This window comes from Sebastes fasciatus, chromosome 10 (genome assembly GCF_043250625.1).
Source record: "Sebastes fasciatus isolate fSebFas1 chromosome 10, fSebFas1.pri, whole genome shotgun sequence".
NCBI lineage: Eukaryota > Metazoa > Chordata > Actinopteri > Perciformes > Sebastidae > Sebastes > Sebastes fasciatus.
The window spans coordinates 7,499,829-7,526,949 of record NC_133804.1 but is presented as its reverse complement, the minus strand read 5'-3'; the positions used below and the strand labels follow the sequence as shown (position 1 = coordinate 7,526,949).

Below are 27,121 nucleotides of genomic sequence, written 5' to 3'. Positions count from 1 at the left end.
ATTGAATGGAATGGTGTAGTGAACTAAAGGCCAGGGTGGAGTAAGCTGGACAGAACAGAGAAAACAGCTGTTGTGACTGATTAGAGTTAGTCCACCTGACTAGCGTGTTAGCAGGTAGCTCGTCAGCTGTGACATTTGTTCACCAATTAGCTCAGCCAGTGATCACTACGTTGCCAAGCTTCCACAATCCAATATTTCATGAAATTGCAGATTCATTTTGCCGTGCCACTTTCTGGTGTTACCAGACCTAAAGAAGATAACCCTGATGACGTCCTGGTGATGTCATCAGGGTTATCTCGGTTTGGTCTCACAGACTGTAAATGTAACAGAAAACCTGTCTTACAAACTGGAGATGTTGAAAAGTGAGCATTCACCACACACGAAAGGTAAAGTGAAAGTTGGTTGCATTATTGATAATGTAGGATACATCATATTTTGGAGCTTTCCCCATGCTAAGGACTAATGGTTGACAGGTTGGTTTAACCATTGTTTTTGTGTGTGTGTGTGTCTAGCAAGACCACGAACCCCAAGAAGTGTAACACTAAATCACTAGAAAACAAATTTAAAGGGTACATGTTAATATCATTATTATTACACTGATCACAGGAAATCTGTCACATTAAAATGTTCCAAAGATACCAAATATATAAAGCTGAATTTGGGGAAAATGTGTATGAAATGATGCTCAAGACATCTACATGGAACGGTGTAGCCATTCCTTAGGTGTGAATAGTTCAGCCAATGTAAAGATCATAGAGTTTAAATGAACCATCTGATACATAATTCTATTTGTATGTGAGACAGTGTGGAATAGGACGCTTTTGATAACCCTTGAAGCTTCACAAAGTTAGTTTGAAATCAATGTTAGAAACATTAAATAGTCATGAATAAATAAGCAACAATCAAATTTAAAGTTAGAGGATAAAAAAATGAACACTAAAAAAACTCAGCTAATCTGCTTCATGTGTGGGTGCAGTTTTGAAGTCTCTAAATTTAAAGAACCAAACCTGTTCCTGTTTCTTTACGTAGGACCCGATCCGTCTGAGTAGGAAGCTGATTGAGATTGGTGTTCAAGGCTTTTAAGGGGAACCAAAAGGGCACAACTGTATGTTAAAGGGTTATGATCTAAGGGAGTAGTTAAATATCCCCTGTGGGCAGCTTCACTCCAAAGGATCAGTATCAGTTTAGGTCTTCAAAAACCCACTAGTGGCGTCTAGGTAGAATAAGCCCCGTCACGCACCTCCCACCCCTAAAAATACACACAAACATGCACACCTGCCTGCGCACCGATAAGATGTCAACCACCGCCGCTCCAAATGTGTTTGCACAACGGCGTCGGTTGACTGCACTTCCTCATTGAACGACTTGAACAATTTATTCTGATGCGCCGCTGAATCCGAGGGGGAATTTAGATTGAGATTGAAAAAAAAAGGAAAATCAGACACGACCTGAAAGCCTTGAGAGAGAGAGAGAGAGAGAGAGAGAGAGAGAGAAGGGGGGAGGGTGGGTAAACCTGAGGCAGAGAGACAGGGAGGTATATGAGCCTGTCACTCAACATTACAGTGTCACTACAAGCTGGACGATCATTAACACGGCTAATGAACACAGCGGGGCCGTGCTGCAGTACAGACCAGGCTCACATAAAGCCACTGTGGGGGAATTTCATTAGTCCTGCTACAGCAGTGATATAATAATCCACTGATTTCTAACCCGAAAGCTACATCTGCTGTTACCAGGAGTGATACCTCAGGGGCTGTGGAGTAACTCAGCTAATAGGAACAATTGTGTAGAAATAATCATTTGATAATATGTATCCATATGTGTGTTTAGGAGGAAAATAAACACACTTAATACGCTTTGACATTGATGTCTTTAGTATATCCGTCACAACAACCTACCGACTATATTAGACCGACTGTCAAGACACGCCTCAATCTCACCAACCTGAGTCAGTTTTAACACCATGAGAGTGCTTAATGTAGTTTAAGCCATGGATAGATGGTTAAAACTTAAAATCTCTGCCACTCCAAGTGGTAAAAGGACAATTGCAAACTAAACCAAAACTACTGCAAACCGCCAGGTGTGTCTGCAACGACCACTGCTCTAATGTTTGATTGAATGAATACAAACCACAACAGCCCCCCGCCACCCCCCGCCTAGACACCAAGCGTATCATTCGCATGTCTCACGTAAAACTAATTTGAATCTATGCAGCTGTCTGCACCGGCTCCGTGTTGTGAATAACATATGTTTTCATACAGTATAATCCAGCAGTATGGAAGATTAGCCGTGGACAGACAGATGCACGCACACACACGGCCACATGCATCATAATCTCCTGACGGAGATAATAAGACACCCCCGTCCCCCCACCCCCACCCAAAACAAAGTGAAGGACTGATAAACAATTATTCATATTATGTATGGATCTTCATAAATACAAATAAATAAATAAACAATGAGTACATTAGGTAATTAAAGAAGACATCTGAGAGTGAGCAAAGGCAGTTTTGGCAGAGGCCTACGAAATGCAACTGAAACTGAAACAAATTCTCATCGTGTTAGACTCCACCTTTTTAGTAATGACTGTCTTAAAAAAAAAAAGATAAAACATAACAGCAGGCCGACATGGGCGTGCCCTGTTGGTGAAGCACTGTCAGCAAGAAGCGCTCATAAAAAAAGAGAAAGACCAAACTTTGAACGGAGCACCAAATTTTGTTTTATGCATTTACAAATCTCTCCCCATGTACTGCCACATTTTAACCTGGACATTGATTAAAGATTAAATCAGTTTTGTGTCTCTAACAAACCCGTTTCTACCAACAATGTGTAGAATGCACTGCTGTTATCTCGTCTTAAGGCCTTTGAGAAGGATTCACAAGGTCTTTATTGCAGGTGACGAGAAAGGGTTCTGGCCCACTGACCTGGGCCCTTCAGACTTATGTTCTGACCCTTGTTACTCCAAGAAACAAGTGTTTAGCTGTTTGTTTCCCTTCTGCTCAGCACTGATCACTCCCAACGTCAGAGAACAAGAGTAAGTTTATGGTGCTGTAAACAAACCCTTTTTCTGTCCCTTCTCTTTTCATTTAGAAGCTGTTAGTGGCCACACACAGCCTCCTGAACACACTAACCCTTTACAACACCCACAAAGAGACAAAGGAACAAACTGAACAAGATCACCATCAGGACAGTACCACGCTCACACCCAACAGCGAGTTCATTAATTACAAAGTGATCAGCTACAAGCAGCAAAAAGGTCAATACAAAACCATGTTTTAAAAAAACTAAAAAAAGTCCGGAGACTGAAAATTAGCTTTGAGCTATATCTCTGTATAATGCATCAGATTCCAAGTATTGAAATTTTTGTTTATCATACGTGAACCCTGTCAAATAAACGTGTAAATAAAAAATAGAAAAATTAAAATTATATATATAAAATTTGTATACATGAAGGAAGAATTGAAGTGTCTTCTGGAGATCATATAACCTATCAGGGTCTTCATTAAAAAAACAATCAATGCAAAACAAGAGAAACATTTGATAAAGGTCGATCCAAAACAAGGTCTACTGGTTATATTTAGAACATTTACTGTAAATAGATATAAATAAACTTGATAGAAATGTTCTAGAAACATCTCTGGAGATCTGTAAGGGTGTATAAACTGTAAGGGCGCAATGGGAAAAATACATATCTTAAAAATACCTTCATTGCCACTTTGTTTTTGTACACACACACACACACACAAACTATAGCCCCCTAAAATTAGTGAATGTCATGCCAAGACAAGCTGCTGAAATACACCTGAAATAAAGTGGTCCAACATCTTAATCATTAAACCTGACTGAGGTGCTACATTCAGGACTTCACCATGGTCTATGGCGGATTGAACTCTGTTGCTTTAGCCCTGTCTATATATATATATATATATATATATAGTACTTGTTATGCCTAAGCAAATGGGAAAATGAAAACTAGAAACAAGATTTTAAAACAATCTCACTGTAAAACACTGTAGGCTATATACTGTATGTAAAATGCATGTATTTGAAAACAAATCAGAGTAATTCTTCGAGCTTCTATAAGTCAATAAGTCAAACAGGATTTGAGCCAGTCTCTCAGTCAGCATGTCTCAAGTCATCGTTTGTAAAGTTTCGGTGCGTTCTTGGAGCTGGAAGGGCGTAGCCTAGTGGCGCTTTGGATGACAAAAAAATAGTAAAGTGCACAGCCAAAAACTGAATTATTGAGAAAAAAAATTATACTTGAGGATTTAAATAAATCAGTAACAGCCATATGAAACGTTTTTTTTTTTACTCGCTGAAAAGTTTGGAGGAAAAACACACACACACTTCTGTCCATCCATCCAACCCCACCGTGTCTCCAAGAGCGTTAAACGAGCCACAAATACGCACCTCGGACTCATGGAAGTAGATAACAAAATATATAGTCTATGTAACATTTCTCTCCACTTTTGAGGCAATAAAAATGAAGTGTGACTCTCCACTCTCCATCATCATCATCTCTATCCAACTTGCGCGTCAATGACCATGGAGACAAAGACTGATCTTTGTGACTCAGATTAAACAGTTTCTCCCTTTTTCATAGTAAATAGTCAAACCTTACCTGAGAAGAAAAGTGTGAGCACAATCCCGAGGAGCAGCATGTTTGCCGTGGTTCTGGACTCTGGGGGGTAAACCGTGGATGTGGGTCTTGGTGGTGCGTTGTGGTCCAGCAGCACCGCTGTGCGCCCCGCAGACAGACACCCAGCCTGCCGCCCAGCTACATTCACCGCACCGACACTATCCGTCCTTTGTTCTTTTGCCTGCGACGGTAGAAAAGTCGCTCAAGTTTCAAAATCCCCAGAAGGAAAGAAGGACGGAGAAGCCTCGGAGGAAAGCAGAGTGTCGTGGAGCCAAAGTATACGCGCCACAGAGGCAGCCTCCTCCTGAGTGGGGATGTGTTTTAGTGCCAAGGTCTTCCAGCTCCGCACCGAAATCAACTACTACTGGATGGAGGAAATGTCAAGCGTCACCACCGGGCTGCAGCTGTGCCCGCGGACAGTCATCACGACGCGGCTCCGCTCGTGAGGGGGTCCCGGTACATTCTGAGATCATGATGCTGACAGACTCAGAGGAGGCTGAGGTTATTAACTGGTGATATCCTTCCTCCTCCTCCTCCTCCTCCTCCTCAGATCACCATCATCACCATCACCATCAGCGTCATCACCACCACCTTTAGGAACAGTAAGGGATGGATAAAGGCCTAGACTGAGGTCATTGAAAGTAGTCTGATATTTTAAGTTTAATTTTTTTTTTTTTTTACATTCCTGTAACCCCCAAAAGACTTTGCATTTGATGCAATCCAAGTGGCTTTTTGAAGTCTGCACACAAGAACACAAAATATTCTCACTCTTAATAATAAAATAGTTTTGTTTGTTGCCATTAACTCAAAGATTAAATATATTTGCCTCAACTACCTTCCAGTAGTTTATTGGATCAGCATGTTAAATGGTTTGGACTACAGGGCTGCCACAATATCAGATTTTCACTACACAATTATCATGGCCAAAAGAATTCATGATAACTACATTATTGCGATATCTATAGGACATTTGAAAAAAATATAAATAACAATGCTGACAGTAATTTTTATCTTTGTTCACTGTGCGATTTGTCTCTTTTGTGGCAAATTAGTTGCACTAAAAATATAAGTGTGGCAAGGTGGAGAGAGAGTCTATAAACATAACTGTATAAAATGATTTAAAGTGGCAGTAGGCAGTATATTTTTGGCATCATTGCGTAAAAATTCCATAATAACCTTTCAGCATATTGTAATTCAAGTGTTCTGAGAGAAAACTAGACTTCTGCACCTCCTCATGTCTCTGTTTTCAGGCTTTAAAAAATCTAGCCTGTGACAGGAGACTTTGGCCAATCACAGGTCATTTCATAGAGAGAGCTTTCCTATTGGCTGTGCTCCGGTCATGTGACCGGTAGTTTGGCGTTCCTTCACCAGATTTCACAATGGCAACGGCATCACAAACTTTATCATTTTACAGCTAAACCGTGCACTACAAGATGATTCTGAAAACATTTGAGGAGAGAAATAGGCATTACAGTAACAGAATATTGATTCATATTTGATCAGCGCTGCCTAGTTTGACCGTTTGATCGGAGTTCGCAAGTGATTGACAGCCGGCTCTCATAGACGGCAGCTGGACATGTTAGTTTTACAATACACAACTGAGTTGTGGTCATTAGTAGTGGTGAAGTAGTGTTGTTTCAATGACTATAATCTTAATAAATTGTCATTTAATTAAGCAAACTTTACTTGTGTTAATCACTTCACTCCGACATAATTGAATCTTCTCATTTAAAGGTATAAACACACAGCATTCAAAGTTGGCCCGAGAGAGAGAGAGCAGCGATGGTGGAGCGAGCTATAGAGTGAATGAAGAGAAGGAGCGGCGAAGAAAGCAGTGAATCAAAGAAATAAAACATTGCTGAAGCCCAGAGACACAACAACACAACAGAATAAGAAGAAAAGAGAAAATGCAGGCATAAGGCTGCAGGGTCTCTGTACATACAGACACCACCACACATTGCTCGTGGGGCATCAGGGATGATTGAGAGGGATTCTTTTTTCATCAGTCTATACATTGTTTTATTTTCATTCCTTTATACCCTTAAAGCTACACTATGATCAATATATTGTTTTATATTAACAGTTGATCGAATGACTACATGTAATGTGAAAGGTGTCACTCGTAGTGATGAACTCACAGTGAATTATCACCCGACTCTACAGTTCCCCTCTGCTCAGAGTGCTTTAGCGTCTTTCAGCCTATTGTTTTGGTTCACACTCATGGCTCTCATACACCTCATCTCCAAGAGCAGGCAGCTGTTTACGGTGAAAGTGCTCTGATAAACCCACTGTTCACTACCTGCTCAGCAGCAGACAGACACAGTTAGAGACTAGCTGGTGAACATAGTGGAGCATTTAGCAGCTAAAGAGACATATTTTTCAAAAGAGTTGGTGGAGACCAAAACAGAGCTAAAAGAAAGTGAATATATTGATGAAGTGATGCGACATCCATCATCGATGAAAAGACCTGGTGTACCCAAAGGATGTATGCGGATTTTCTCTGTTATTGCAATGCCTTCCTTCTGCAGTAGCGGCTTTAGACGACGGGTCATCCTACCGTAATACATTTATTCTGTCTTCTTCTGCCACACATCCTTCAGTTGAAACATAATTCACTGAATTACAACAACCCGTTCTCATTTCCGACTCATCACATACGGACGTTTGGTCAGATCCCTTGGTGTCACTTAGGTTCAGGCAACAAAACTACTTGGTTAGGTTTAGTAAAAGATTGTGGTTTGGGTTAAAATAAGAATATTTGTTAAGTAACTTCAGTTACGTATCCTACGGAGGTTGATGTAATTCAAGTAACGCACTTATGTACGTTACATTACTTATGTATCTTAAAATAAGTCAACGTTGACGTCACAACAGCGGTCTCTTGGGTGAAAGTCCTGTGTTTACTTGACCCATCCATCACACCAACCTCCACCCTACGCTGACTCTTTATACTACGTCACCTGCTCAGTTGCTCTGAGCGTCTAATACTGACGCAGATGGGTTTACATTGGAGTAGTTGAAAGCCTGGTGCGTCTCATACAGATGATAAAATGTGCCTTGTGCTTCAGTAGACGCAGAGGATTGTGACTTAATGTGGGTATTTGAACCCCTGGGAATGAGACCGGGCTGCTTACAATACAATCAAATAACTTTCTGGCTATTATGTTAAGCCTCACTTTATCTCTGTGCAACATAATCATGTTTCAATGTATTGTGTCGACCATAATGTGATTTAGTTTAGTATTCAACAGATTCTGTCCCCCATTTTTTAGTGAGTGCAGACATATTATTATTCCTCAAAGGAGTATCGTAGAAATATACACTGAATACACATACAGTAATATGAGGACCAGTGTAGCAATTTCAGTGGCCTCAGGTGACAATGGGATGGAAACAATAAAAGGAAACAAATTTGGGAGGATTATGCAATATTACAATTTTCCCATCATGTAGCCTCCAGAGTTATTTTGTCTGTCTATAGCAGTGGAGTAGTGGGGTCATTTAGAGGGCTGCAGGGGCTCCACCTGTTAAACCACTGTAGCGTACTTTCATTTCATTTGCACATAAGACCACAACAGAATAACAAAAGAATGACACTCCAACTGCCTGCAGTATGAAAATGTCTCTACATGAATCATAGTAAAAACAATTCATGTGTCTGTCTCTTGTGAAGTTCCTCCACTTATAAAAGATTAGGATCTGCTGCAGACTCCTAGTCATTTTAATTGAAGTAATATATTTTGTTCTTTATAATTACCTCCGCCAAAGCTGAAGGCCTAGGAAGGAGGTTGTTTTCACCGGCGTTTGTTGGTTTGTTGGTGTGTCTTTATGCTCTTTAAATTACTTCACGGTGCACTTTCTCTCAATGTTTACTGTTGCCGCTAATGGGTTTATATTATACAGTAGTTAATGGAATACCCAGTGCGTCTCATACAGGCGCTAAAGGGTGCCTTGTGCAGCGGTATCACATGCCAACGGCCGTGAAAAAGCCTCTTTGTTCATCAACATTGTTATTTCACATCACTTTTAATAAATGGCTAAAAAAACAAGATACATTGTATTAATAAGTCAGCTTTAGTAGACAGGCTGTTTCTACGGTGACCCTAAAACATTTCTAAAGGCCGCCAACCCATTCTCACTTCCAACACGTCAAATAACGCCATTTGGTAAGTGCCCCTCAGCATCGGATACTGACGCATAGAAGCACCTTTTAGCAACTGTATGCCAGGCTTTCAACTAAATCCAATGTAAACCCACCCGCAACGTTATTTGACAGTAAGAACAAGTGACGTAAGAGCGCGAGAGTCCGCTCAGGGCGGGTGGGTCAAACAAACACAGGACTTTCAACCGGGAGACCAGTGCTCGTGGCCGGTATGAAACTAAAAGAAAAAGTCGTAAGTCTCGTGATTCATTAGTATCATTAGTCCCGTGAGTTAATTGAGACACTAGTGCCATGAGTAGCTAGTCACTCGGTAGTCACGTGATTCGTTAGTCAGTAAAGTTAACATCAATCACGACCGTTTCTTAAATGTTTCTAAACTCAGTGGTTGTGTTGCCTAAACCTAACTTCCTGTGAAAACAGAAGTTTATTTTGAAAGGACACTATATGCAGGTAACAAGCAAGTCCAAAAGTAACGCAATAGGGGTACCCGTGCGTCTGATGCCGAGGAACACTGACCAAGCGGCGGTATTCGACAAATTGGGAGTGAGAATGTCGTGACGCTGCACGTGTTGTAAAATTAATGTTTTCCTGTGTTGTATCTTCATTTGCTTGTGTTGTGTCTATTTGCATTTGTTGTTTTTTTTATTTGCAGTGCATTGAGCTCTCAGGTCTCGCTCCCTCTGCTTCCAGTCTTTATGCTAAGTGAGGCTAACCACATCCTGACTACAACTCTGTGCTTAAAAGTACAGTGTGTAGGTTTTGGTGGCATCTAGTGGTGTGGTTGCACATTGCAACCAACTGAGTATCCCTACGCTCGTTCCTCACTTTCCAAGACTGTGGTAACATGAGCCAATGAAACAATCCATTATGGAGGATCAGTCTTGAAATTGATTTGTGTGTATTTATAATTTTATTCCCAAATTTGATCACATTTTAAGACATGCATGTGTCTTTTGATTTGTGCCTATCGCTCTCCAGCGGTTTCAGCGCTGGGTAGTGTGAATGTTGTCTGGATGTGGAGCAGAGCGCTGCGGCCGTGCTCCTCGCCCACAGTGCTGTGGTGTGGTGTGGGCCGTTAGGTGCATTGCTGGACTGGATGATTGTATTAATGGGGGCGAGAGGAGCTGGAGGAGACACTTTTTATGGCCGGCCAACCATAAATAGCAGTAACACATATACAGGCAAAGTGCACAACACTCACACATATACACACAGTCTGCCATCATGTGCTTAAATTTACTCACATGCAATTTCTATAATTGGAGATGGAAGCAGTGGAGATGGCACACAGTTTTATTGGGCGATGCATTTGCAAAATGCTAATGCCTGAGTGTCACAGATTAGCCTCAGTGACAACAGGAGCAACAAGATAATAGAATTAGAATTTCAACCAAACTATCTGGTTTTGTTTCGCACAGAATCATGAGCACCGCTCTCAACCGGGAGGGCACAGAGACAATGACGGGCAGGATGCTTTTGTTCATATATTAACAGCTCTACTTACGAATCGCAAACTGTAATCAGCGAGTCCATTTGAATGATGACATGCGAACACACACACACACACACACACGCACACACACACAAAAATACTCACACACACACACAAAAGTGTTGCAACCTTGTCCCATCAAGCAAATTACATAGCTCTCTGTTCACCCCCAGAGGTCATTCAACCTCATGCCCTGTTGGGCAACAAGCTGCTCTGCTAATCAGCGGAGAGCCTCCTCTCTCCAGGGAGGAGACATATGTTGAACACCACTGTGACATCACAACAAATAACCGCCACTGTGACATCACAATAGAGGATTGTGAGTGCAGTGGCACCATGAATGACCACATCTGGCTCCACTATGGAGGTCTACTGCCAAACTGGCTGTAAGGTCTATAGCCCACATATATCTACAAGGCTAGATGAATTTAGCCAACCATCCTCTGTTTTTGTATTTATTTTATTATAAATATATATAAATAATATTTATAATATTATACATATTATAAATATTATAAATTTACATTATTATTTTATTAGAGTGTGTGAAAAACCTTGGTGAAAATGTCCTTGGTTGGGTGAATTTAGTCGTGCTTACACTCCTTGGCGTAAGTAAAAGTGGATATAATTCTAAATTTAATTTCAAGTTAAGTTTCCTGACCCACAGTAAGCTGCTCGTCTTTAGCTGAAGTTTCTGCTGAAATCCAATCAACATAATCAGTGTAAATGTGCCACGGTTACCTCATGCTAATGGCCTTCGTTGTCTCTGAAACAACAACCTTTGCATGTACAAAGTGTTGCTCGGCTAATACCAACAGTGTAACAAAGATACCACTGACACGAAGGATGCAATCATCTGCAATCATTTTAATGCAATTATTTTAATGGATTTGTCCATATTTATAAATGGTGATGATGTTGCTGTCCTCAACAAATGTTATTTGTGTTTAGCCGCCTAGCAAGCCGGTGAGCTCTACTTTGGCTGGTAAAAAAATATCCCTGAGTAAATTTAACTTGTGTGAGGTCCTTCAATAAACCTCCTGCAAATGACACTGCTGATGAATAGTCATTGAAAAGCTCTCTGAAATAGTAGTCATTATATTATATTAACAAATGCAATTACCAGCAAGCAACAGAAGTACAACAATTTAAGTCTAAAAAATGTGTCTTTAAGAGACATTTTTATTATAGCAGAAGACAACAGGGATACTCTAAGGTTCCAAATTCCATCCTAACACTACTGGGTAAACCTAATAGTGGCAATCATTGAGCCATTATATCGTTTCATGGTTATTATTGTTATTATGTAAGACATTCATGGTGTATAGCGCTCTCTTGTTCACGAGAAAAGTGACAGAAAAAGTTGTGTAAAAATTGTAAAAAGAGAGATGGAAAGAGAAGTTCAAACCCTGTCTCCTTTCTCACCTCCACATATCCAGCCAATCACAGCGTGAAGCAGGCGTGAATGTCATATCATTCATTTTGGAAAGTTATAGAAACTAGAAAAAGAGATTGAATGATTTTTGCAATATCAAAAAGAGATGAACTAGGAAAGAGCGCGCACCACAGACTTGCGCATCGTGCACAATGGATACGCAGCCGGATAATGGGTAGTTTGACACATCATTGTGAGAAGGTACACTGCGCCAGGCCTAGAATGAGTTAACAAGATCAATTATAAGTTGTTCAAAAGGCTGACAGACGGCAGGAATAGGGAACAAAGGCGCAGGCGTTATATTCTGGTTAGGTTTCCCAGTGAGCTGACGTGTGTGACAGGTTTTAATATACGCAGCAACATCCATTTTCATACACGTCCAAAAGAAGTGCCGGAAGACCTGGTCATAGGTCTTCCTGACACCTCAGAGTCCAGATCCATCATGAGCTAACTTCAACACAGACTCCCTGAATTGGCAGCACAGTTTGAATAATGGGGTCTCTCACTGTGAGGCACCCGTTTTCTAACCAGCAGCGCATTGTGCATAAAAATAACCCAGAGAACTATTATTCACCTCCTCCCTGGGAAGCACCTGCTAGAACAAACCCCTCATCAGAGAAGGATCAGCTAGCCGTTTACTCTTCAGGTCTCCCTGCGAAACTGACAACTCTGATGCGTCACACTTTGAATTTTCAGAACGAGACACGGAATAAAAATTTGCACGCGTCCTGGAACCACACATGCCGTGAAAACCCCTGGGAAGTGCAGTTAATTTTCATCAGGTTGCTTCCTCACCAGTGGGACAGAGGAAACCACAGGACGGCGGTGGCGGAACATCAGCCCAAACGCCAAACCCTCCTGCCATGCCGATTCCCAAAATTAGCGTGATGCCCTCAATTGGAACACTGAAACACTTGGCCCTGAACCAGTACACCCTGTGTCACTCTCATCTGAAAATGGCAGCACTTAGGCCTGAATGAAGGAATCAAACGCAGCAGTGTCTGTGAGTTAACACAGTCATCTGCCAAAGCAGCCGCTTCAGTAACAGTTTCTACTTTTGGATCACTGATGCATGCAGCAAAACTCACAGGTATGTGATTCTGAATGTAACTTAAAAGAGATATTAAAGGGACTGTTTGTAAGAATCAGAAATTGGTTGTAACAGCGACACCTATGGCCGTTAAGTCAACGGAAGTCAGTGTCCTGTTGCTCGTGCTTGCCCGTGTGCACGCGCTACGTGAATGTGAGCGAGCATCCGTCAAAACAGTGAGGTGAAACACATCAGCTAAAACCACAATATCACTCTATATTTCACCTGCTTGGCAGTAATGTTAGCTGACCAGACGGAGGTCTCTCAATGAATCAATGCTGGTCCTAGTGTTGGCTTTTCCTGCTTCAGCCTCCCGACCGCGGCCGGAGGAAACAGGGAAGACATCGGCACGCGGTCGGTGACGATAACGTTACTCGTTGCGGAGCCCCGTCACTTCACAAGACACGGGAAACCTCTGTTGGTCTGGAGGAGCTGCAGCAGTTATTTCTGCACAAACATCCACTGTACATTTACTAGATATTCTCAGAGCTAAACTAACTCTTCTGCAGTGTGGAGTGTGCGTGCATGCACGTGAGGTGGAGCGAGCTGTGAGTGAAGGCAAGCAGGCAGAGGAGCAGAGAACACCAGAGACTCTGGTCCTGGAGACCAAAGCTACGGTCTCCTCCGCGTCCTCCGACCGCGACCAACACTGTTTTGCAAGACGGGCTTCACTATATATAACTTTGCGGTTTTGGTGCTTCCGTGTAGTTTGTGTTGGAGTCCCAGTCTGAACAGCGTAGCCACACGGGAGCGCGCATGGGACACCGACCCGGATTGATTTATACGTGTAAGAAGTTACAAACAGTCCCTTTAAATAGAAAAAAAAAATTACAATGAGGACAGAAAAAGTTCATCATTTTAAAAAGAAAAGAATGTAACAATCAATCAAGCTCCATTAACCATTCATTACGTAAAAAAACTTAAACTTTTTAGATTAGTCATATACATACAGGTACATATTTGACCTCTGCATTTAACCCATCCTTAGGAGCAGTGGGGGGCTGTAAAGCACCCAGGGAGCAACTTTGGGTTCAGTCTCTCGCTCAAGGACACTTCAACATGCTTAACTTCGTCAACCTTGCGGTTAAAGGACGACCGCTCTACCCACTGAGCTACAGCCACCTCCTGACCTGTTTCACATGTATACACACGTTAACCATGATGTAATCTGACTGTTCAATCCATCATCATCATCATCATGTTCATCTTTTGCTGACAAACCATTGGTCTCATCACAGGATACAACCTCATTACAGAGCTGTAGCTTGAACTGCCTGCTGTATGGAAACCACAGTACATGTATATCTAAATTCATCCAATTTTCACTTGATAACCCAAAAAGAAATACAACTCGGATGGGAGCAGAGAAATTCAGCGCGCTGGCACCTTGTTTCGATGAGTGCTGCTGGAGTGACTGCAGCTCAATAAGCCTGAATAGGAAAATCTTCAAAGTGAAAATTCTCCACATCTGTGAGCCATCAGCTGGGTCACTGAAAGACAAGTTATGTAACGTGTGTGCTAATATTCAGATATTTCATGTGGTTTATCTATAAAACATGCCGCCCTCTCAAAACTTCTAAACAAATTTAAGTTCCCAACAGGAATCTCCCTCCTCTGCTGTGACAGTGCTTCATGGCTTCTTGTTTGTCAAGCTTCCTCTTTGATGATACTGATCAAATAGATGGTGCAGAGAATCAGCCTCATAAAGTCATTAACATCAAATACAACTGTTTTTCTTTATTTCACATTCATTTTGTAGGCTTTAGTCTGTTTGTTTTTGACTGAAATTGGGGTCCGTGACAGGCTATAGAAAACAATGAAGAAGTTTTATTTTAAAAAAAGCAGCCCTTTGATGGAGTTCAGTCAAAGAAATATCCTTCGACTTTTTGGGTTCAGCAGCTGTATAGCAAACCTATTGTTCATTTTGTGATAAAAGCGCCAAATTTGGTACATATATAGCTTAATATGTTTAGAAGAAATCTGAATAGTGGGCCACTGCAGATTTGCATTCTGATGACCATGGCAACCATTTTCCAAAATGACAGCACCACAAATATTATTTACACACAAATGAAAGTGAAAAATATATTTTATTACAATGTAAAGCAATAATAATTGAACCCACCGCCTCCATCCGAAGGAGAGAGGAGAGTTAGATAGTAAAGTTTGATCGTCTTCTCTGCGCTCACTAAACCATTTAACGGTGGGAGCGATGGGTGGTGAGTACAAAGAGCAGGGACTTAATCAACGTGTGCTTATGACCCATACGCTTACTGGGAATTCCTCGTTCATGGGAAATAACTCCAATCCCTAATCCCTATCACGAGTGGGGTTCAGCGGGTTACCCACGCCTCTTGGCGAAGGGAAGACACTCACTGATTCACTCAGATCACTCACATTTAAGGGCATCACAGACCTGTTATTGCTCAATCTCATGTAGCTGAACGCCCCTCTAAGAAGTCGGATGCCAACCGCACAGGGCCACAAAACTAGTCAGCATGCTTGAGTCTCGTTCGCTATCGGAATTAACCAGACAATTTGCTCCACCATCTACCAGAAAGTTTGCTCCGGCTGGTGGGCGGTGCTTGGTATTTCCTCAACAGATCTCAACATGGCTGCCTGGTCACAAACTTTTTCATTTTACAGCTAAACAGTGCACTACAAGATGATTCTGAAAACATCCGAGGAGAGAAATAGGCATTACAGTAACAGGATATTGATTCATATTTGATCAGCGCTGCCTAGTTTGACCGTTTGATCGGAGTTTCTGAGTGATTGGCAGCCGGCTCTCATAGACGGCAGCTGGACGGCAGACTCCAGGTCAGCTCTGACTGCTGGTTTTCTTCCGGTCTGTGAAATCTTGCAGATACCATTAGGAGCACCGGAGGACACAGAGGGACATTCTTTTTTACAGATTACCTGTCTCATGCACTACTGTCAGGATACAGTGACCGCTTTATAAAAATAATATTTTAATCACATTTGCTCCACTTCCACACACCGGAGCTTTAATGCTTCATCCACTCCCTCTTGTCACAGCAGAGAAAGCACAGTGCTATCGCCAGATGAACGACAGCGTCTTCTAGCGGGTCTACATGGTCCCTCCGGATGGGGACAAGCTACCTACCTAACTAGCCAGCCAGCAGTCTCCGGGAGCTGCGACCACACACTTTACGGCCCCATTGATGTGTGTTCTGTTGTCACCATAACAACTAACAACAATCGCTGTGGGGAAACAAATTTAGTCACGACATGCTATGACAAGAAATGCTAATTAATTTGGTGAAGTTAATTAACCCAGTACGTTCTCATTTCCAGGGCGTAAAATACCAACGCTTTGTCACGGCCGTCGGCGTTCGATACCACCGAACAAGGCACCCTTTAGCATCGGTATGTGACGCACCAGGCATTCCATTAACTTCAATATAAACCCATCCGCTGCAACAGTAAACACTCGGTGTGGTGACGTAGTTTAAAGAGCGAAAGAAACATTGAGGGTGGGCAGAAGGGGGAGGTGGATGGGTCCAACAAACAAAGGGCTTTCATCCAGGACACCGCTGTTCGTGTCCCGTGTGTTAAGTTTCACTTTCACGTTACAATCGGCTGTTCATTCGTGTCCCATGTACACAACGTCAAGTCACATTTGTTTCACACACATTGTTTAATTCACATCATTAAGCACATCAGCAAAGCATCAGTATGTGAGTAAGTTGAGATGAGAATGTGTTAATTAACCAAATAGCATGATTTTACCCAATCATGACCCATCATGATCATAATTAGCAGATAAATAAGTGCTCAAATATGTCTCTATTTTTGTAGAGCTACTATTAGGCCACAGCTGCCTTTAGTCCTAAAACTCTTCTCTTCTTGTGACTTCTTAAGTTGACTTTTTAAATCAAGTCTAATATGAAAAGAAGTGTGTTTGTTGTGGAAACTCCACAGTATATCGCCCCTCCAAAGCGTCATGACAAACAAAGAAATGCTTGACGCGCGTAATTTACAGTCCACTTTATCCTGTTGTGAGTTTGAATGCTGCACACCGCAGAGCGCATTTTGTGGAGTGATTTGTAGACAACATGACCTATTATTCAGATCACAGTTGAAAGCTATAGGTCAGCAGGAAATATTCAGCTAACAGCGTGTAATCTGAATGCAATAATAACAATAATTGTCTTGCTCTTGAGTAAGACAGCTTCAACATTCCCGCAGTTCAGTCACCTCGGGTCAGTTATTGTGGAGCATTTTGGCTGTGACAAAGTTGGCAGCAAAGACACACATATGAATTTCTCAAACTTGCTCAGTGGGTAGACAAGTTCTAATTGTACCTGAAGTGCACACGGCTCGACACATTGTTGCTGGAGCAGCTGCATACAGTTATTTCTTTATTCTTTATCTGAATCATTGCACTGTTTTTCATTTGTCTTTTGCTTTTTTTCATGTTAGTTCAGCTTGCGGGGATTGGAGGTTGTGCATATTGTCACAACACAGTAAAACTATAACGTCAAAACTAGGACTGTTGAGTTCCAGCCTACAGATCACTTTTCTGACATATTCAGTGCTTTGTTTGGAACTGTCTTGTTGTGGCATGTTGACTCACCTTTTTCCAACTTTTTGAAAAGTTGAATTCCTCTCCACTTGGTTCCACTTTGTGTATATTATTTTCCACAGCACTACAAACAAACCAGAGCTTTCAAGAATAAAACTATACCATTTCAGTTTTTAAATTTTTTTATATATATTCAAGAAAAAAAGTTGTTATATTTTGGGATTCAAGTTGTAATATTGCCAGAAAATGTTGGAACCATCACAAAACCTCAACACAATCCAGAAGACTAGGGATTGAATAACAGCATTTAACCACAATAGCATCCATCCACCCATTACCTGTAACTGCTTACTCTTAACTACGACAGAGTATTAGGGCCACATTGAGGTAAAAAAAAATACAGTTTCATGCACAATCTTTTCAAGGTCGTGATAATTGTGATAATGTGGTGCTGATGTGCCAAAAGATTATTTCATTATTTGTGAAACCTAAACTAAAGTATAACTTCACAAGATGCTCCATGTTCCTCATTTTCACACAGACAGCACGCTGCTCTATTTCCCCTCTAAAATAACAAGTAGAATTACTACGCTTATAAGCTTATAATATTATGACTTTATTCTCATAATATTACGACTTTTTTTCCGTAAACCTATGACTTCATTCTCGTAATATTGCCTTTATTCTCGAAATCTCAGATTTATTTTTTTTCCTCAAATGTGGCCCTAATACTCTGTTGTACTTAACAGAGTTGTGGGGGGGGCCGCAGCCGATCCAAGCTGACATTGGGCGAAAGCGGGGTACACCCTGAACAGGTCTCCAGACTATCACAGGGCTGACACATAGAGACAGACAACCATTCACGCTCACATTCACACCTACGGGACATTTAGAGTCAGCAATGAACCTGCATGTCTTTGGACTGTGGGAGGAAACTGGAGAATCCGGAGAAAACCCACGCTAACACGGGGAGAACATGCAAACTCCACACAGAAGTGTCATCCATGCCGCCCCACCACAATAACAGAACAGTATCATTTCATTTTTCAGACCTTACAGATGTCCCAAGGATGCCCCTTTGCTTAAATGTATGTTGCAGTCTAGTTAGCATGTCCAATTTGTGTGTATCAAGGAAAGGTTTCCCAATGCCCTCTATGGGAAGTCGTCAGTGGGGTAGGTGGGCAGGGAAGGAGGGAGTCATTCTCTTTTGCGTGCCACCACACATGTCTTTGGACCCTTGAAAGCAGATTTCTCTGGTCTTGCAGGAGGATCTGCCATAAGTCACTCTTTCTTGGTTTCCAAACAAAAGGCATTTTCAAGGGTCCTAAGAGATGCTTACCAGAAGTTCAATGATCAAAGAGGATTGGTTGCTGGGTTCAAGAGATGTAGCCTCGACCCAACAGCCATTGTCATAGGGTCACGTCGACTGGGCTGCGGTGTAGCACGTCCTTCCCACCTCCGCCAACCCCATGGGAATCTTCCTGGGCCACCCAAGCCGTGTTTTTCAGTCGTTTGTCTCATACACATCTGACGGAACAAACGCTTCTATCTACTGTCCACACAGGCCATGTAACGGCTTGTGTATTGCTCACACTATGTACGCAAAAACTGCAGATTGAAGCTTACTTTCATGCGTCGGGTCTGTTTTCGGACCTACACTCAATACTGTGCCTGAATGTGTAGTCATAGACAGAGGGGCTGAAGCTGCTGCTGTTGTTCTGCTAACGTGCTGCTCGCTCTACACTTCCTGTGTAGACATGGTGCCACAGAGCCGCCAACATGGCTGTAAACTCTCAGCGGCAAATTCACAAAAGGATTGGGCGGCTTTTGCGGCCGCTAAACCTGCACTAATAAGACAAAAAGAAACCGTATAATTCTCAAAGCACCGTCAAAAGGGTGAAATCCACCCCTAACTGCGCTGCCAAGCAAATAGCGTCTCGGTGCTCCTGTGCTACTTGCACATATTTAAATGAGGTAATATGCAGACCAAATTGGCCCCTTTCTATGTAAATGAGCCTCATTGCAAAAACAGTCCAATTTTCAAAGATCACTAATAGCCACACAAAGTTACAGTGAAATTATTAGCGTCTTCAGAGAGTTGATGGTAATTGAAGCACATTTATTACCACTCAAACTCAGTCATTTTGGCATGCACTGACAGGATGCAATGGTTTCAATAACTAATACAGTTATGCTGCTGTGCCTCGTGGGTTTCTCTTAAAGGGGAGATGCATTTATGGTTTCTGCTGCAGTGGGATCGCTGCAGGTCAATCAATTCAATTAATCAATTAAAAAAAAATGTCTAAAAAAATTCTTAAAATAAGAGAATGTAATTACTATTTTCCTCATAAATTATGTATTATTTCACCCACCCGCATATGAGTCCACGGTGCAGAGTTTGTATATGGGCACAATGACAGGAGAGAAGTTAAATGAGCCCGAGCCCGGCCCGAATCAACTCAGCGCCTCGATGCCTCAGGCTGGAGGACTCTCACCCCTCACAACCGACACATTGGCCTCAAGCACATTTATATTTTACCTGCAATCAGACACCAAAAAAGGTAAATTGCCTGCAGCTGCAAAACCGTATATATGGCCATGTTTGCGCAGTAAACAATATCTTTTGTTAATCGAACCTTGAGACAGGGCAGATATTGGCTTCAAATGATGCGCTATTCACGGTGCTATCAGCGGTCCATTCTTTGTGAATTCAATCTTGTTGTTGCTGAATTTACAAATAGGACTTGGTCTTGGACTTTATTGGGCTTGGTACAGTTACAGTATGATCCATGCAGGTCTCTCGTGGCTGCTGGTTCGTTTCCCTGTGACCACTGACTCTTTCAGCGTTGGCTTCTACACGCCAACTGCATCCTATCACCGCTGCTCGCTTTTTGTAAAAAAAGGAAATATTCCGAGAGGAGAGGGTGCAGTTCCACGCAAGCATGAAATAACATATATTGTTACCAAATCTCACAAACAATTTCACATGAAATTTCTCCCACTCAACCTCTCTCCTACCTACACCTCTCATTTTCTGTGGTACCCTTTGTCTCTAGCCATCCATCTCTTGCCTCCCCCCCCCTCCCGTCCTCTGAATGTCTCTCTCTCTTCTCCAGGTTGCCCTCCGCCTCCTCCCATCTTCCTCTCGTTACCATTTTATAGGCTTGTTAGTTCCACTTGAGATGCCAAATGACAAACAATCTAAACCCAGTGAGCCGCTACCTTGCTGCCCTCGTAGAGCTGCAGAGTCTAAACAAACAGGATATGAGCTGAAACACTCACACAGTCCGCCCCCGCCCGCCCACCATGAATCCTCATATAGGATTTAGACACTTAAACACACACATGAGCTGTGTAACGACAAACACAGTCATTTTTAACCTTTCAATTCACAGTGTGAAGAGGTAGTGAGCAGGGTTACATCAGCTACTTTTGCTGCGGTGTATTGTACCTTTTTTTCAAGTTTGATTGATTATTATTGCTGGGTTTTTTTTTAGCAATATCATTTATATATTGTATTCATGAGTATATTGTTTATATTATAAGGATATATTATAATATATATATTATTATGATGAAATTCAGTATAGAGTTTAAGTGTCCCTTTATGGCTTTTCCATCCATACAATAATTAAATTCTGCGCAATATAGAATAGTCAAATTGTACAATATTAAAGGTGCCCGTGGAATTTTCATGTAAAACAGTTATGTATATGTTCAATGTTGCTCATCAAAACTCATAGTGTGAATCCTTGAGCTCAAACATGTTGCATTTCCTTCCTCATAAAACATAAGCTGATGTTTTAAGTAATTTGAATCTGTTATTGTTCACACTCATGTCTGCTAGCTTGCAGGTCTTCTTCCTTACCTACCTGTTGATCAGTGGAATACTGTGACACCTCCTGATTTTACATGTCAAAATCAATGATCTAGTCATGGTTGGATCTACTGAAACTGTGACAATGCATAATTATATAATGTTGTCTGTGGTTCTCAGCAGGAAACCGATGGATTGCCTACTCCGGGTGGGGAATGAGTCCTATCCCCAAGTGAAGGAGTTCAAGTACCTCGGGGTCATGTTCGCGAGTGAGGGGACAATAAAACGTGAGATTGGCCGGAGAATCGGAGCAGCGGGGGGCGGTATTGCATTCGCTTTACCGCACCGTTGTGACAAAAAGAGAGCTGAGCCGGAAGGCAAAGCTCTCGATCTACCGGTCAATCTTCGTTCCTACTCTCATCTATGGTCATGAGGGCTGGGTCATGACCGAAAGAACTAGATCGCGGGTACAAGCGGCCAAAATGTGTTTTCTCAGGAGGGTGGCTGGCGTCTCCCTTAGAGATAGGGTGAGAAGCTCAGTTATCCGTGAGTGACTCGGAGTAGAGCCGCTACTCCTTTGCGTTGAAAGGAACCAGCTGAGGTGGTTCGGGCATCTAGTAAGGATGCTCCCCTGGGCGCCTCCCTAGGGAGGTGTTCCAGGCACGACCAGCTGGGAGGAGGCCACGGTGGAAGACCATGGGCTAGGTGGAGAGATTATATCTCCACACTGGCCTGGGAACGCCTCGGGATCCCCCAGTCAGAGCTGGTTAATGTGGCTCGGGAAAAAGGGAAGTTTGGGGTCCCCTGCTGGAGCTGTTGCCCCCGCAACCCGACCCCGGATAAACAGTTGAAGATGAGATGAGATGAGATGTATGTGGCTCTGGAGGCGCTATGTCAAGTCTGAGAAAATGACTCATGTGGCATCACCTGCCTAGCTCAGTTTGTGCTGAAAGAATACAATCAGGCACTAAAATGTGTTTATTATATTACTTTAATTCCAACCATGGATGTATTTAAGGGATAGTTTGGGTATTTTGGAGCTGGCTTGCATGAGGTACTTATCCATAGTCAGTGTATTAGCAGTACATGACGGTCAGCGGAAAAGACTCCTATAACTGTGAAGTATTTTTACAATTCATCAACAATTTACAAATGATTCAGTTTAAACATCTGTATCAATATAGCACATATTTGGGAGGGAGATTTAAATGATGTGTAGCGAAATCTTTTTTCCCCCCCTGTGTTACTTAGAGATGTTAAAGAAACTGATGCATTTTTATTTAATTTTTGTTTGTATGAGAAATTTCTTTTCAGGGCAGCAGTGGATTCCATGAATATCAATATCAAACCTTTATTAAACCTAATTTACAATTAATAACACTGAGACTCCGCTGAGGGCTGATGGTAAGTGGTATTAATACCAGACAGGGAATACGGGATTAGCAGGATTCTCCTCAGTTTTTACTCCTAGAGATATTTAAATGTCCTGCATAAGCGTAGCGTAATTAATAATGCTGTTAAAGGACTTGAAACAGAAGTCAAAACAGTGTAAAGAATGTAGAATGTGTAAATATTGTAAACAACTGATTATTTCTAGACCCTTGAGGTAGACTGGTTGTGGTAAAGTGTGTGTCTAATCGGCACCAAGCGAGCGAGCCGAAGCCACGCAGTTCTTCCAGTCGTCCGCCGTCCGCTTCAACTGGCCATTTTTCTCCACTGTTTGGTGTTTACCGTGCATGTTTAGTGCACATGAGCCTAAGAGTATATGGTGTGCAAATGTAAAACTACAAACAGCGCCATGTGAACCATAAAAAACATGTGACAGCTCCAACACACAGAGCACTTCTCCTTTATCAAACATCTGCTGATACTGTGCTCTGCTGTTGGCTCTGGGCCTCGGTGAGTGACTGTTCCATACCACTATCTGAGCCATCACCACCCCTGTGTGTGCGTGTGTGTGTGTGTGTGTGTGTGTGTGTGTGTGTGTGTGTTTGTTTTCTGTGGTGTAGGGGAGGTGCAGGGTGAACAAACATGTCCTTTTGAGTCAGTGGCTGCAGAGCTAATATTGACCAGCGCGCCCGGCGTCATGCAGCAGGTCAAATTAAGCACAGTAGCGACGGTCGCAGGGGCACAAAGAGCCAATGACACGCCTTATCACCTGGATGAATTAGCCTCCGTCTGTCAGACTGATCACCAACACAGCACACAGTGCAGCTGCAGCTGTGCATCATGTGTTTTTGGATCTGTAGCTTGTGTTGTATTCATTTCTCCCTCTTACTCATTTCCCTTTTTAGGCGTTTATTCTTTTCCGCCACCTCATGTACAGATAAGAAGACCTGGAAAAGGGGATTAGAGTGTCATATGGTAGCTAACCGAAGACGCGTAGGCTACTAAGCACTCACTCTTTTCTCTTTTTTTTCTTTTAGTCACATATGATACCAGAAAAAATACCTCGAAAACTATGAATTCATCCTTAATTCACCCCCGAAAACACACTCAACACCTTCCTACATTAGGGTGTTGATTTACAAATTCATTTGAAATAGTTGAAACATCTGTTCATTCATTATAAAGTGTAAATTAAATAAAAATTTAAAAAAACAAGACTTTTTGTTTTTCAGTTGCCAACACACAAATGTGTCTAGAGAGACGGAAAATGTGCAGTTATAGTGAAAACTGAAGACCAGAAAAAAGGACAATTGTGCTATGTGAATAAAAACAGTGGAGAATTCAGCAAAAGGAAAGCCACGTCTCCCTATATCATCATTTCTTTCCTGTATGTCATGACACATGTAGCTGTTTATGGGTGCTGCTGTAACACTAACTGTACCATTTTGATATATTCTTTGGAGCTCCTCAGAAAACAGTTTCCAAATAAGCTTTAAAATTAACCATAACATGATGTCGTGATCGCTGGGATGCCGTATGGTGCTTGGAACATTTAAAAAGAAACAAAAAAAAACTCCCTCAATATCAAAATGCACACTGAAACGCTGTAGGCTTAGTATGCATACGCACAACAAGTCCCTTGAGTGGATTTATTGAGCTTATTATCGTCACTGATTGAACAGAGCAGTTTCAGCGAGATGTGTCTCGGTACAGCGTGGCAAACAAACAAAGTGGTGCGGGCTGGCTGAATGAAGGAAGAAAGATCTCTGACATCGAAGGAGCAAAGGGAAGTAGAAATACAAACATGGTGCTGTGAAGTATTAAATAAATGCACTTTGTTATGTTGAAAAGTCGCTGCCATAGCAAGAAAAGAGAAGGGAGCATATAGCCTTAAATGTATTCCCAATGTCCCCATATTGATAAGTTAAATAAAGTAAAACAGAAGAGAATGTTTTGTTCAGACTTTGATTTATGTACTGGCCTCGTATTCCTGACATCAGTAATAAAGGGGGACACTAAAACACCCAGGTTGTGTTTGTGTGCACACCCTTATAACTGCTGCTGCTGTAGCCTAATTGTATTTTAAAAGATTGAACTAATTACATTACAAAGGAAACAAAAGCCAATTTACCTTTTCCTGAAACAAACTGGAGGGTTCCTAATTAGATCAGTGAAACTCAGGATTTCATTGGAATGTCTCTGTTGTGTGTATTTAAAGCTGAGGGTCATTATGTATAACACTTTACAGACAGGAAGGCTGCGTTTCAAAACCAGCAGGAATAAAGGACGCGTTCCACAACTGGTTCTCACATGAAAGCACAAAACACAGCTGTATATTTGCAAGAATGAGACTGAGGGCCCCGTCTAACACCCGGAGCAAAGAGGCGCAAAGCGGCAAAACCGTCATTGCTAGTTTCACGCCGACTCGGTTGTCATTTTCACGCCCAGCGCCCATGTTGTGTAAGTAGCAAATATAATTGCGCCCATCTGTGCGAGAGATCATGGTGCACACACTCACCTCTGTGGCGTCTCCTCCCATCATCCCTCTGTGTGTGTAGATGGCTACTTCACAGGTTGCGGGCCCTCTCCCTCTAAACAGCGCAGTTTTGAGGCTGATGGATCCGCCTCTCTGGCAGCGCCCGGCTGCCCATGCGTAATGCATCTTTGGAGGATTCCACTCAGCCGGTCCGAGCCCCCTGTGGGTTGCATCAGAAAGCAAAAACAGTTTTCATTATTTATTAATACATGTTAATCATATTTAGCTTGGTGCTTATTATCATATAATTCATTTTGCCCCTCCGTGCCGTCTGCACCAGTTAAATAGCTTACTGGTGCATTTGCTCATATGCAGTCAGATGGAGGTGTTGATGGGACAGAGGATTGGGAGACGGTGGAGGCAGAGGCTCCACCGTCTCCAAGCACCACATATACCTGTTTGCACATTTCACGTTGCGCACGAGCAGATCTGTTTCCTCAGCAGAAAACCGCTCGCTTCTCTAATTTGCCAAATCCGCCTTTTAAAAAGCAATGTGCCAATGATCAGGTGCACTTGGCTTTTAAAGGGAATAGGAGACGACACTCTGATCGGTTTAATTCATGTCACGCCTTTGCCCCTTGCGCCTTACTTTGCGCCCAGATTGTGCGCCGTTTAACTAGCAAAAGTAGAATTGGACACGCCCTAAATTCACTTTAAACCATGCGCTATAGATCGTTTAAGTATGGCCCGGAGTCTTTTTAGTCTGTCAAATGGAATTATCCTCGATATCTTAATTGTCATCAATCATGGGGTTGTTATGAAGATGATTTTAAAACAGGAATTAATTAAAGATGAATACATAATGTCTTCTGTCTTGTCTTTTTTAAAGCAACTACAAGGAACTTTAATTTTCTGTTGATTTTGGCGGTCCCTGTGGACAAACGTGGTAGTGTGTCCCATGAGCACCACCACCTCGTAACGTAAAGATCTCGATGTGGCTAGTGCGTCACGTGCTTTCGTTTTGGAGGTGAGTGAAAGAAAGACGCAACTCCATCATAAATAGGTTTACTCACTTCATATACAAACTACTGTTGATTGCCTGCTGCATGTTGGTCATCATGCTCACAATCACAGAGAGCTTTCCGGTGCTTGCTTTGCTCGACAAATGCAGCTAACGTTACATTCGACTAACGTTAGCCACCAATGTAAATTGGTAAATTTTACGTCATTGACGTAAAACCACATCCCAATGTATTTCATACAAACCTGTCCCCTACAAAAATACGTTTTAAAACAAGTTTTAATGTTGTAAATTGAAACAAAACAAAAAAATGCAACAAAACTACTTAGTTAGTTTTAGTAAAAAAAACATCATGGTTTGGCTTAAAATTATATGATTAAATGTTGACTTTTAGTTTTACAAAGAACATGAAAAGTGGTCTCCTGGGCAATAGTCCTGTGTTTGTTTGACCCATCCACCACCCCGACCTCCTCCTCCTATACCCAGAGTTCTGCTATCGTTACTGTCATTACAAACATATTTGTGATATGTCAAAAAACAAACGTAATCCATGACAAAATATGTTTCCCTCAAATCGTAATTCACAATGCAGTTTTGTTGTATGTGAACGTAATTTTTAGGAGCTGATTTCATAAATAAAACAGGTTCATTACACACCAGTCTAGGAGGAAGAGGGACGATTCAGGATCAGTTCTGAATCCTTTCAAATCCCACAATTCTCTCCATCTGTTGAATGACCGACAAGGTTGACTCATTTTCGCCCATTCTCTATTGTCCCTTTTAGCTTTAATTTTGTTCTTCGGTCAATTCTTTTCATTTTCATGACCCTGCCCCAGTATGAGCTATAACCACTATCGAACGATCAATTGATTAAAATATTTAATCATGATTAATCACATGATAGATAGTTAATCGTGATTAATTGCAAATTAATCACACATTTTTTATCTGTTCAAAATGTACCTTAAAGGGAGATTTGTCAAGTATTTAATACTCTTATCAACATGGGAGTGGGTAGTTATGCGGCTTTATGCAAACATATGTATACAGC

At 41.9% G+C, this 27,121-nt stretch overlaps 1 protein-coding gene and 1 long non-coding RNA gene across 2 annotated transcripts in view; one reads left to right on the top strand and one right to left on the bottom strand.

Annotated features, from left to right (window-relative positions):
• Positions 1-5,127, bottom strand: part of gfra3 (GDNF family receptor alpha 3) — a 47,413-nt gene extending 42,286 nt beyond the window's left edge. Inside the window, exon 1 of the mRNA XM_074647831.1 lies at positions 4,622-5,127. Within this exon, the coding sequence (XP_074503932.1) occupies positions 4,622-4,661 (40 nt within the window). The 5' untranslated portion in view covers positions 4,662-5,127. The remainder of the gene's footprint in view (positions 1-4,621) is intronic.
• The window catches only part of LOC141774982 (uncharacterized), a 1,018,885-nt gene that overhangs the window by 107,272 nt on the left and 884,492 nt on the right, over positions 1-27,121 (top strand). The window lies entirely within an intron of this gene.